The 13,033-nt window shown below is 40.8% G+C and overlaps 1 protein-coding gene across 1 annotated transcript in view; it reads right to left on the reverse strand.

Annotated features, from left to right (window-relative positions):
* LOC137428669 (collagen alpha-1(XII) chain-like) overlaps positions 1-10,016 on the reverse strand; it is a 105,406-nt gene extending 95,390 nt beyond the window's left edge. The window contains exons 1-8 of the mRNA XM_068118575.2: positions 9,853-10,016; positions 9,670-9,738; positions 9,294-9,411; positions 9,091-9,142; positions 8,909-9,045; positions 6,073-6,133; positions 2,423-2,820; positions 1,816-1,852 (exon numbers count right to left, since the gene is read on the reverse strand). Of these exons, the coding sequence (XP_067974676.2) occupies positions 1,816-1,852; positions 2,423-2,820; positions 6,073-6,133; positions 8,909-9,045; positions 9,091-9,142; positions 9,294-9,411; positions 9,670-9,738; positions 9,853-10,016 (1,036 nt within the window). The remainder of the gene's footprint in view (positions 1-1,815; positions 1,853-2,422; positions 2,821-6,072; positions 6,134-8,908; positions 9,046-9,090; positions 9,143-9,293; positions 9,412-9,669; positions 9,739-9,852) is intronic.
* Between the last annotated feature and the right edge of the window lie 3,017 nt (positions 10,017-13,033).

Raw genomic sequence — 13,033 nt, forward strand, 5'->3', positions numbered from 1 at the left:
CCGACTGGCGGCCTTTAAATGCGTGCAGCAAAATTACTAAAACCACGGGGGCTATGACATTTTATGTCTTTTTATGCCTCCGTTGACAAAGTCGCCGGAGGCATTATGTTTTCAGGTTGTCTGTCTGTCATCCGTCCATCCGTGATAGGTTTTCGGTACCGCGATAACTTGGGAACGGCTGAAGGAATCAAAATCAAACTTGGTGTAGGTATGTATAATGAGGTAAAGATGAACTGATTAGATTTTGGCGTCACGAGGTCAAAGGCCAAAGGTCAGAGGCCATGTTAGGTACAAAGCCTGTTACCGTGATAACTTGTGAAACAGTTATGGGATTCTGATCAAATTTGGTACAATTATGAAGAATGATGTAAAGATGAACTCATTAGATTTTGGAGTCAAGAGGTCAAAGTTCAAAGTCTGTAATATGTCTATAACTTGAGAACGGCTGAAGTGATCTCATTCAATCTTGGTACGGGTATGTATAATAATGTAAAGATTAACTGATTAAATTTTGGGGTCAAGAGGTCAAAGGTCAAAGCCTGTAATAGGTCTATAACTTGAGAACGGCTGAAGTGATCTCATTCAAACTAGGTACACATATGTATAATGATATAAAGATTAACTGATTAGATTTTGGGGTTCCGAGGTCAAAGGTCAGAGGTCATGTCAGGTAGAAATGTGATAACTTGTGAACAGCTGAAGGGATTTTAATTAAAACTTGGTACAGGTATGGATAATTATGTGAACATGAACTGATTAATTTTTTGGGTCAAGAGGTCCAAGGTCATGTCAGGTAAAAATGTGATAACTTGAGAACAGCTGTATGGATTTAAAGCAAACTTGGTACAAGTATTATAATGATGTAATAATGTGGGTGGAGGCATATCGGTCGACGTTGTGACGTCAAAGAGTATCGTTCTAGTTCTGCTTGTTTTGTCTCTATTTTTCACTGGAGAAGCATACATAATTAGTAAGAAAAGTAACTTATATATTGTTATTTATATATATCAGACTCAGCAAAAAATTGGTGTCTCTTGGATATCCCTATCATTAATATTTTGCAATGCCCTGCATACAAGCAACCCCGTGAGTCTTAGTCTTGTTCGAGCAAAAAAATTCACCAACAAAAATGGCCGACTGTTGTCATCTACATCCGAATACAACACATCAAAGAGATTAAAATTTACTCAAAAATTTACCTTGCTTCCTGTAATGCAAGTAATAATTTAAATGTACTTATTCTTTTTGTCGATACACAAAACTTTTTTAAATTCAATTTGTAACTGAATTTGGAATTTATTTAGGGAGCACACAGCTCGACAAAATTAAATTCCCATTATATTTAACTGTTCTTTGCATAACATTGCTGAAGTCACATTTTGCATTACGTGCAATTTCCACGCGTACCTGCTCGTTTGGAATAATGCAATTATATAACCGTAGTTCAAAAAATGGCCATTTGTGAATTTTTATCTTGCGGAGGGGACTATAGGTTTGCTCTCCATCTGTCTGTCCGTCCATCCGTCCATCCCACCTGTGGTTTTCCAGACGTTCCACCCTTAACCTTGAACATATTCAACTGAAACTTGGTACATGGTTTCATTATGATAAGTTACAGAACAAGTTCAAGTTTCAGGGAGTTTTGTCAATTTTTCACAGAGGTATGCCCTTTTGGACTTAGAAAATATCACATTGGTAGGGGACATGTATTGCAAAGCAATTCTAACTCTAGTTCTCTTCTATTCCTAGCCCAGACATGACAGTTTTATAGTTTTACCTCTTGCCAATGTTCAATTCAAATTTGTTTGCACTTACTTGGAGTGAACTTTGAAATGCCAAAGCCAGGTACGACCTGCAACAGAGAATCAAAGGACAGGTAAACAACACAGATGCACATCTACAGATAAAAGAGATGCAGTTGAACCATATTCTTTCTAGAAAAAGAGGAAAGACAAAATGTTGGGCCAAAATACATGTGACATCACTTGTGTTTCAAAGCTAATCAGAAACAAGAAATGGCTGCATCTGAAAAAATTCAATTAAGTAATATCTGAAATGCTTAAAAGTTTGTTTTTTTTAAAATAAAGATTAAAGTGAAATATTATATTCGATTGTAATCAGAAATTCCCAATATTTCTTTTTTGAAATTTGCACTGTTTTTTATTTATTTAAATCTCTATCTTGATGGACAGCCATCACATGAAGAGTTCCACATCTGTGGGCATTTGTCATATGTTAGCAGTCAGCAAAAAAATTTGAGATTCGACACTTATTGCTATAATTTGACTCATACGAGCCTAGACTAAGTATACCGAAATATTTAAAAAATATATAAAAAATATGTTTTCAAAAAAAATATGAAATAAAATAATAAATCCAAAAGAAAATTCATAATAATAAAAGCAAAGCACTGAAATCTAACCTTTCCATGTACATGACCGTGGCCAGGTATTTTTATTTTCACTTGTCCTTTATTGAAACCTCCATGAATCTGACCATGGCTGTGGCCGTGGCCTGGTATGTTTATTATTTTGACTTGTCCTCCTTTATTGAAACCTCCATGAATCTGACCATGGCTATGGCCGTGGCCTGGTATGTTTATTATTTTGACTTCTCCTCCTTTATTGAAACCTCCATGGATCTGACCATGGCCGTGGCCAAAGGAAAGTCCATGCTGGTGGCCGTGGTGGTGACCATGGTCATGGTGGCCGTGGTGGTGACCATGGTCATGGTGGCCGTGGTGGTGACCATGGTCATGGTGGCCGTGGTGGTGACCATGGTCATGGTGGCCGTGGTGGTGACCATGGTGGCCAAAATGACCTGCAAGGAATAGAAGCGAATGATTATTATGAGGTGGTCAGGCCTTTATACAAGGATTTAATATCAAGTTCCAAGTGTGTTACAATGCAGGTAATGTGTACATTGTCCCAAGGGGTGTACGCAGGACTAGTGTGGGACAAACCGCAGGACAAACTCTTATGAAGGCAATGGTATTAAGGATATGCATTCTGAACTTCCAGAACCCAATCTAACCACAAGATAATGATTTCGTCCCTCTCGAATAGTCATTGTAAACACAGGTGTCTCATAAGTGACTTTCAGGGAAAGCGTAATCTGCTTGCCTCACCTTGTTCGGTCTACACATGGCCCTATTCCTCACTGCTGTGGACTCTTGATATTTTCTGCTGAATGTACTTTTGGTGGACATAATTTGATAAGGCGCAAATTCTTCATGTTTAGCAACTTTGTACATCTATCCTGTGCACTATAATGTGAATGATTCAACTATCGTGGAATTCCCGTAGTCTGCGTTTCACATCAAATATCATTTGATGGTCCAAAGTGAATGCATGTTGAGGAGAGTGAAAATGACAATTCTGAAATACTTTATCTTAGACACCCCCAACTCTCTTATTATGATATATACCACACAGCCTTCTTTTATTTACTTATTCATAGTTCTAAAAAAACTCTTGGGTTAAAAATGTTCTGGGGCACTTGACCTTTTGACCTTTAACCCCAAGTCACCTGTGGGCAAGGTGTAGTACCTGTCAGCCCCCCTTACCAGGGTAACGGTCCGCAGCCATGCGGATTAAATGGCAGATGGCTCTCAACATCTGGTGGATGAGAGTCCAGTCGACTCCATCAGCACGGGCGGAAGAGGGTGAATTCCCCAACGGCAGAAGGACGGAGAGGAGTGGCGACCCCCTTCTATACCACACACTTACTCGTGTGTACCAGCCATAGAAAGGCAATGCCATCATTGCCCGAGGAGACTCGACATCCTCATCATCATTACAAGTAATAGTTGCTTATAAATGAAAAGGGAAACACTTTAAAATCAAAGATTAACTTCTCTACGTTTGCACGACTGCTCATTTCAAGTCATAATTGGGTTTACAAATTTTTAAAAACCACAACAGTGAGCTCCCTGGCCGGCAAAGCAAGGTGCAAGGTGTGCTCTAGGGCAGCACCGAAGCTGACGGAGAAGAACGTCGAGGATCGAATGTGGTTTTGTGAGTTTTTGAGCGACTGGACCTCTGATGATTTTCTTTTCCTGGCCCCTTCTGATGAATTTTTCATTTATGAGGCTCGACGTCCCAACTTCCAGAACGACAGAATTTGGGCTCTTCACAATGATGACATTCCACAAGAACTCAAGATTCGAGAGAAATCGAAGACCGCACGGTGCGTTGGCGTCTTCTCGATGTTCACAGCGAAAAGGCTGATGTGGGTCATCAAAGAGCAAGGACAATCATGGGACGGCAAATACCTCCGAGACGTTGTGCTGACCCGCCATGTTATTCCGTTCTTACGGAACCCAGAAAATGTCCTCAGCATCAAGGAGACCACGTTTGTGCACGACCGAGCTCCGTACATGAGCGCACTGGCGACCCAGAATCTTCTGAAGGCGAACAAGGTCGATTTTTTCGGAAACGATGAGTGGCCGGGAGCATCGCCTGACCTCAACGCCTGTGAACATTTGGGGGCGATACTCAAGGACAGAGTTGAACAACGCCTCCAGAACACCAGGGAAGAGCTTCTCACTGCTTTGACTAACATCCTCGAAGAAATGGAGTTCGATCGTGACTTGTTTGTGTCTCATTTGGAGGCGATACTCAAGGACAGAGTTGAACAACGCCTCCAGAACACCAGGGAAGAGCTTCTCACTGCTTTGACTAACGTCCTCGAAGAAATGGAGTTCGATCGTGACTTGTTTGTGTCTCATTTGGGGGGCGATACTCAAGGACAGAGTTGAACAACGCCTCCAGAACACCAGGGAAGAGCTTCTCACTGCTTTGACTAACGTCCTCGAAGAAATGGAGTTCGATCGTGACTTGTTTGTGTCTCATTTGGGGGGCGATACTCAAGGACAGAGTTGAACAACGCCTCCAGAACACCAGGGAAGAGCTTCTCACTGTTTTGACTAACGTCCTCGAAGAAATGGAGTTCGATCGTGACTTGTTTGTGTCTCATTTGGGGGCGATACTCAAGGACAGAGTTGAACAACGCCTCCAGAACACCAGGGAAGAGCTTCTCACTGCTTTGACTAACGTCCTCGAAGAAATGGAGTTCGATCGTGACTTCTTTGTGTCTCTCTTGGAATCCTACCACGCGCGTTTGGAGGCAGTTCGGTCGGCGGGCGGTGGGCACACCAAATATTGAAGCAAAGCTTTGAAACTGTGCACATGAGATGTCGAATAATAAAGCTTTTTTCCCCTATTCGTGGTTTCTCCCTACCTCTCCTACGTTGGGCTGGGCAGGGGTGGGGGGGGGGGGGGGCTAAGGTGTTGGGACACCCTGTATATATATATATAAAATCAATGGATAAGTTCATAATGCTCTGCAGTTCCATGATTTTTGACATCGGAAGTAAAATGATGCACAGAAAGTAGAAGGCCACAGGTATCTGGTACAAGTAAGGATATCAAGAAAGTTTGGAAGTATGCATGTTACCTTTATGGCTTGCACATTTCTTATTGGTTGTTGACTTTGGTAACTCAAGGAGACTTTTTCTGCCAACTGTTGTTCCTCTCGTGCCATGTTCCTGCCTACCTATTTCAGCGTGACCCTTGTCATCTACTTATCATTCAAACTAGGATATGGCCTTGTGTTATGCACACTTACCTCGAAGCTATACCTGGCCCGGGATTGAATCTCGACCCAGCTATAAACTGTCATCTTGGTGTTTCGAAAGCAGATGGAGGCATCAATGGGTGTTCCGTCTTATATCCTAGGAGGTTCCATGACACCAGATTACACCACCTGCTATCTCACAGTGTGGTCACTACCTGGGCAGCAGCTTCGACATCATAAACAAATTGACCAGCCAGGTGGTTCGCAGGTTCCATGTGAACAGTCTTCCTCAGATACGATCGCCAATCGATACAATACCTTTCAAATATATAACTCCAAAAAACACTTTTACAACCACATTCATGACTATCGTTGTGCCCTTTAGTAATGTGGTGAAGGCAACATGCGCAGAATTGGTTTTCCCTCCTTTTCTATCCCTTTGGAGTGTGGACAGGATGTGTTTGAACAGGTGATCATGTGAGGTGCACTGCTTACGTGTCTCTAGATCAGGATAATTTCGTGGGCCATTTGCAGATTCTTCAATATTCCTTTTTTCCTGATGGGGAAAACGCACAAGTTCAGTTCGGGTTAGAGTTCAATAATGATGCTGAAAATGACAGAATCTTCATTCATCTTTAACCCTCTTTGGCTGAATAAACCCAAAGAGCAATCGAAGCCAAATCCATTGAAATGATTACTATTATTTACTGGAATTTTTTTTAAATAATGCTTTAGCAATTAAATGCAAATTGAGAATGAAGATGTAGATCACAAAGTGGATTAAGTATGTGCAAACAATGTCATTTTTACACCAATGCATGTATTCCTGGTTCCATACTGATGTATCGAAAACAAGACCGAAAGTCTAACAAATGGGGATACCACAAAGACCTGGGTGGGGATACCACTTTGCAAATAATGTAAGTATTAAAAAAAAATTGACTTCAAGCATGGACAGCCGGTTCGTGAAGGACTTGTACAAAAAACATACCCAGTCTGAATGTTGCTATATCCAGTCAATGGCGAAACTGCACGTGTGGAATCCGCGAATGTCATGGACGGAAACCCTTACGTCATTTACTCATTCTGCTTTACACTCATTATCTCCATATTAATGCATTAATATATCAAAATATAATGTTAAATCACGATTATATTGAGATATTGTCAAACCAGCGAACCGTCATCATCTGTTCACTTCCGGATTCGGGAGCAAGGTCCATGTCGATCCATTTCAAAATCATTATTGTATTGAGGAATTTCTTAAAACCTCCTACCTACCTTACAACACCTGTTGGGACCTCAAAACGTTCCACAGGAGGTTATTACATTTTCTTTTAGTAAAACATGCAACTGTAATGGTTACTAAACGGTGTCCCCCTGTCATGTGACCAGGTCCTCAGCTCTGATTGGAGTAGGTCTGTGGGGACATACCGACAGACAGACGCATATGGGCTATGCCGTAATAAAACTGTCGCACATTCAACTAGAACGACAGGTAGAGAGTATATACCTCCGTCAGGCTGACCAGTTTACGTTTTATATCCCACTGATGGGTCAGATCTGGATTCAGACCTGAACCAAAATCGAATGAGCTTGTTGTTATCACTTACCAAACCCATCCTCCAAGTTTTGTCATAATCCGTCCACAACCTTTTGAAATGTCATGCTCTACCGGTATGTTGTTTTTGGGCCCATGTCTCAATGGTGAAGAATCACTTTTTTAAATTTTTAATTCACTTATTCGGATCTTCACCAAAATCGAATCAATTAGTCCTTGTCAGATACCCAACCTGTCCAACAAGTTTCGTCCAAATCCGTCCACAACTTTTTGAGATATCCTGCTCAGTATCGTTTTTGGCCCAATCTCCCAATGGTGAAGAATCACTTATATAAATTAAATAATTCTCATATCCGAATCCATATTCAGATCTTCACCAAAATTGAATCGATTCTTACTTGACACACACACAACCTGACCACTAGGTTTCGTCCAAATCCGTCCACAACTTTTTGAGATATTCTGCTCAGTATCGTTTTTGGCCCAATCTCCCAATGGTGAAGAATCACTTATATAAATTAAATAATTCTCATATCCGAATCCATATTCAGATCTTCACCAAAATCGAATCGATTCTTACTTGACACACACACAACCTGACCACTAGGTTTCGTCCAAATCCGTCCACAACTTTTTGAGATATTCTGCTATATATCGTTTTTCGCCCAATCTCTCAATGGTGAAGAATCACTTTAAAAATTAAATAATTCTCATATCCGAATCTATATTCAGATCTTCACCAAAATCGAATCGAATCGTCCTTGTCACACACCAAACCTGCCCACCAAATTTCATACGAATCCATCCATAACTTTTTGAGATATCCTGCTCAGTTTTTGAGATTAATTGGTCACAGACAAACAGACAGACAAACACACAGGGGTGAAAACATAACCTCCATCCATCTTCGGTGGTGGAGGTTAAAAAAAAAAATACTCAAGGGATCTACGGGATTTGACAAATCTATATCAAGTTGAAACATCTCTTCTTCTTCTTCTGCTGCTTCTTCTTCTTCTGTAATTCTCCAATTATTCCCAACTTGTGGGGTCGGCCAGATGGAATACTTTTCTAATTTTGTAGAAATTTCGAAAGGTTTCTGGTGGATCCTCGTGAAGTGGGCTGCTTGGGCCATCATGAGCAGCTCGGAGATGGTTCCCGGCCCATCGCCTGGAGGATGCCAAGGCAACGCCCCGCAGACTTGCTTGATTTTAGACCAAAAGAAGAGAGAGACATTGATGTAGCAATAGCCAAACCCATGGCTGGAGATACAGGCGTTCCACAGGAGGTGTCCTGCGAACGTCATGGATGGAAACTCTACCAGAGATGTTTCATTCTCTGCGATGATGGAGAGAGACCACGTCGAGGACTCTGCCAGGAAAGGACCTCATTTGTATTTGAACCTGGGTTGATACTTTGCTTGGTGGCTTTGCCTCGACTCAGTGGAGACACCATGTTTCATGCTTTCCTCCAGATATTGAAAATTATTTGAAAATCATAACCCTATATTTGGAGCAGACCAATGAGAGAACCAACTCAGATGGTAAAACCTTACAAAACATCATTAAAAATCTCATTAAAGGCCTCAAAGCCTCAAATAAAGATGGCGATAAACCATGATAAATAGCCACGATCAATAAGAAGACCATAACGAATTGAAATAACGAAATAAATCCACTATTTTATTGTATTTTTTTGCTTCTTTACTTTATTCTAATTAACCCTAGATACAAGTACCCCTTGTTGTACCCATTCTGTACAGGTTCCTCTTACTGGCCGAGTGGTAGAGACATCGAGGATCAGGAAGGAAGCGATCAAGGCGACGCAGATCAGAGCCACACGAGCCATGGTCTTCTGAGCCGTCAACCAATAATGGCAGAGCGCTACCAGGTCCTGCTCACCTCGTCCACCTTATAAAGGTGAGAGCAACAGCTGTAACACGAGCAGCTGCAAACCGCGTCCCCCAGGTGTAAATCGCCGCATTTTAGCTCCTGGCCCACAAGCCACCTGTGGATGAGGGGAGATAATAAGAGAGATAAGCAATACCTAGTCGATGGAAGCAATAGCAGAATTAGTGATAAGAGAGAGCTTTACAGGAACTTTTGGGGGAATTGTCCCACAAAATTGCACACTCGTGTCTGTGATGGGACCACGTGACCCGTGAACGAGAGCTGAAATTGTTTGCCCTTTTTTTCAAGTCGTTAACGGTGTGAGACGTCGATTCATTGCCATACACATTATGCAGAATGTCGTGTTTATGTATGAGAAAGAAAACACTCAGAATCGTTTACAATTCAATGAGGAAATTAACTTGACGAACCGATGCAATAAAGTTTGTTTTATTTAATTTTTGCTAATAACGACATCTAATAAGATTTGAGATTCATTCCGAATCAATTTGACGCAGACGCTTATCAGTCTGCTTGGGTTGATAGCTGGATGGCCTAGAGCAGTGGTTCCCAAACTTTTTTGTCCATACAACCTAAAATTTGAAATCGTATTCACCTCGCGACCCAAATGGTACCAGTACATACCTGGCACCGGTTATTATTCTTCGCACCATACCCGCTAAAGGAGGCCGATGCCGATAGAAAACACGGTCTCTTAAAATAGGAAGCCCACCAACAGCTCAAAACTTCAAGTTATACACCCAGGTTATGGCGGGATGACCAATCCTGCAGTTGTTCCCCTCCATCAATCCTTCGATACAGGCTAACACCACACTGCCAGGTCTTCTGTTCCAGTGGCAGTATTTTGCTGCCTTCCTCCTTTTGATGACATTCAGGAGACCACCATCCTCCTGAACTAGCAACTCGACCGCGAACCCATTCATTTGTTTTACGCTCCATCCAGGACACTCAGCATTCTCATCCAAGTCCATAACTCCCCCCCAAAAAATTAAAATTGATGATTTTATGCAGCCTTGACCTTTGACCTTTTGATCTAAAAAAAAAAATCAGCGTCTAGCTTTTCATTGGTGAACCAATTATGTGACCCAATATGCAAATTCTTAAAATTCCAGATCAATCGGATGAAAATTGATGATTTTTATGCAACCTTGACCTTTGACCTTTTGATCTAAAAAAAATCAGCGTCTAGATTTTCATTGGTGAACCAATTATGTGACTCAATATGCAAAATCTTAAAATTCCAGGTCAATCGGATGAAAATTGACGATTTTTATGCAACCTTGACCTTTGACCTTTTGATCTAAAAAAATCAGCGTCTAGCTTTTCATTGGTGAACCAATTATGTGACCCAATATGCAAATTCTTAAAACTCCAGGTCAATCGGATGAAAATTGACAATATTTATGCAACCTTGACCTTTGACCTCTTGATCTAAAAAAAATCAGCGTCTACCTTTTCATTGGTGAACCAATTATGTGACCCAATATGCAAATTCTTAAAATTCCAGGTCAATCGGATGAAAATTGACGATGTTTATGCAACCTTGACATTTGACCTTTTAATCTAAAAAAAAATCAGCGTCTAGCTTTTCATTGGTGAACCATTATGTGACCCATTATGCAAATTCTTAAAATTCCAGGTCAATCGGATGAAAATTGATGATTTTTATGCAACCTTGACCTTTGACCTTTTGATCTAAAAAAAAATCAGCGTCTAGCTTTTCATTGGTGAACCAATTATGTGACCCAATATGCAAATTCTTAAAATTGCAGGTGAATCGGTTGAAAATTGATGATTTTTATGCAACCTTGACCTTTGACCTTTTGATCTAAAAAAAAAATCAGCGTCTAGCTTTTCATTGGTGAACCAATTATGTGACCCAATATGCAAATTCTTAAAATTCCAGGTCAATCGGATGAAAATTGACGATTTTTATGCAACCTTGACCTTTGACCTTTTGATCTAAAAAAAATCAGCGTCTAGCTTTTCATTGGTGAACCAATTATGTGACCGAATATGCAAATTCTTAAAATTCCAGGTCAATCGGATGAAAATTGACGATGTTTATGCAACCTTGACATTTGACTTTTTAATCTAAAAAAAATCAGCATCTAGCTTTTCATTGGTGAACCAATTATGTGACCCATTATGCAAATTCTTAAAATTCCAGGTCAATCGGATGAAAATTGATGATTTTTATGCAACCTTGACCTTTGACCTTTTGATCTAAAAAAAATCAGCGTCTAGCTTTTCATTGGTGAACCAATTATGTGACCCAATATGCAAATTCTTAAAATTGCAGGTGAATCGGTTGAAAATTGATGATTTTTATGCAACCTTGACCTTTGACCTTTTGATCTAAAAAAAAAAAATCAGCGTCTAGCTTTTCATTGGTGAACCAATTATGTGACCCAATATGCAAATTCTTAAAATTCCAGGTCAATCGGATGAAAATTGACGATTTTTATGCAACCTTGACCTTTGACCTTTTGATCTAAAAAAAATCAGCGTCTAGCTTTTCATTGGTGAACCAATTATGTGACCGAATATGCAAATTCTTAAAATTCCAGGTCAATCGGAAGAAAATTGACGATTTTTATGCAACCTTGACCTTTGACCTTTTGATCTAAAAAAATAATCAGCGTCCAGCTTTTCATTGGTGAACCAATTATGTGACCCAATATGCAAATTCTTAAAATTCCAGGTCAATCGGATGAAAATTGATGATTTTATTTGATTCTGACCTTTGACCTTTTGACCTTTTGCCGAAATTCTTAATTTGACTTCTCCATGTTATCATAATAAAGCTTTGGTAAAAATGTGATGAGAAACTCAAATGGTAAGTTTAAATTTCAGGTCAATTGGATGAGAATTGATGATTTTAGGTGACGCTGACCTTTGACCTTTTAACAAAATTATTAATTTACCTTCTCCATATTATCATAATAAAGCTTTTGATGAGTAAACCTCAAAGGGTAAAAATAGTTAAGGCCTTGACAGGTGACACACACACACACAGACAGACACACAGAAGTGATTACAATACCCCATATCCCGCTGTGCCCTCACTTTCTTGGGCCCAGTCCTATTCCTGATCATCAACAAATCTTTCTGACTCTCTGGGAAATCCTCTATATCTCGTTGCTGATGACTCCATCCTCCGCCGTAACATGGACCATCCTTCAGATAGGTAGGCCGCAGCCTATTCCCTCTCTGCACACCTTGACGGAATCACAAGCTGGTCAAACACTTGGAATATGTTTTGCAATCCCGAGAAATCCCGCACTCCCCGTCTCTCTCTGAAAAGACCGTCTGGCAAATCCTCCTATCTACTTCCCTAACAATCTTCAAGAAGTTCAGTCACTCAAACTCCTCGGTCTCACTATCAGCCATGGTCTTTCTTGGACAAGCCACATTTCAAAATTAGTCTCCAAAGCCAGTCGCCGACTGGGCATCCTCCATCATACAAAGTCCTTCCTTGGCATACATGAACTCCTATCCCACCTACAGGGCATTCATCCATAGCTTGATGGAGTACTGCTCTCCCCTCTGGGGTGGTGCCCCTGGCTCATACCCATCTCAGCCTGATGTCGTGGAAGATGTTTTCCTTTAAGATCATTGGAATGTCCCGTGATGAATCTGAGTCTATGGACTCATTTCTTTCCCATCACAGACACAGTGATGTCTTTGTCTTCTTCCACCTCTTTTCTGGTCTTGCATCCTCTGCTTTTTTCCAAGCTTCCCCCCTCCCCCAAGGTTCACTATCAACCCCCTTCTGGTGAAAATTCCCAAATCCAGAATCACTGCTCACCTTCATTCCTCTTTTTCCCCACCTATGGAACCAACATCCGCAATTTTCTTCAATGTCTTTCATCCCCCACCCAACCCCATGATCTTTTCTATCCCCGTTAACTCTCCCCAAGCCCACTTCTTTATAGGTTTCCAGACAATTCGCGGCTGTATCCACATTGTTCACCCCATGTGACAT

This window comes from Myxine glutinosa, chromosome 5 (assembly GCF_964187855.1).
Source record: "Myxine glutinosa chromosome 5, kmMyxGlut1.1, whole genome shotgun sequence".
Classification (NCBI taxonomy): domain Eukaryota; kingdom Metazoa; phylum Chordata; class Myxini; order Myxiniformes; family Myxinidae; genus Myxine; species Myxine glutinosa.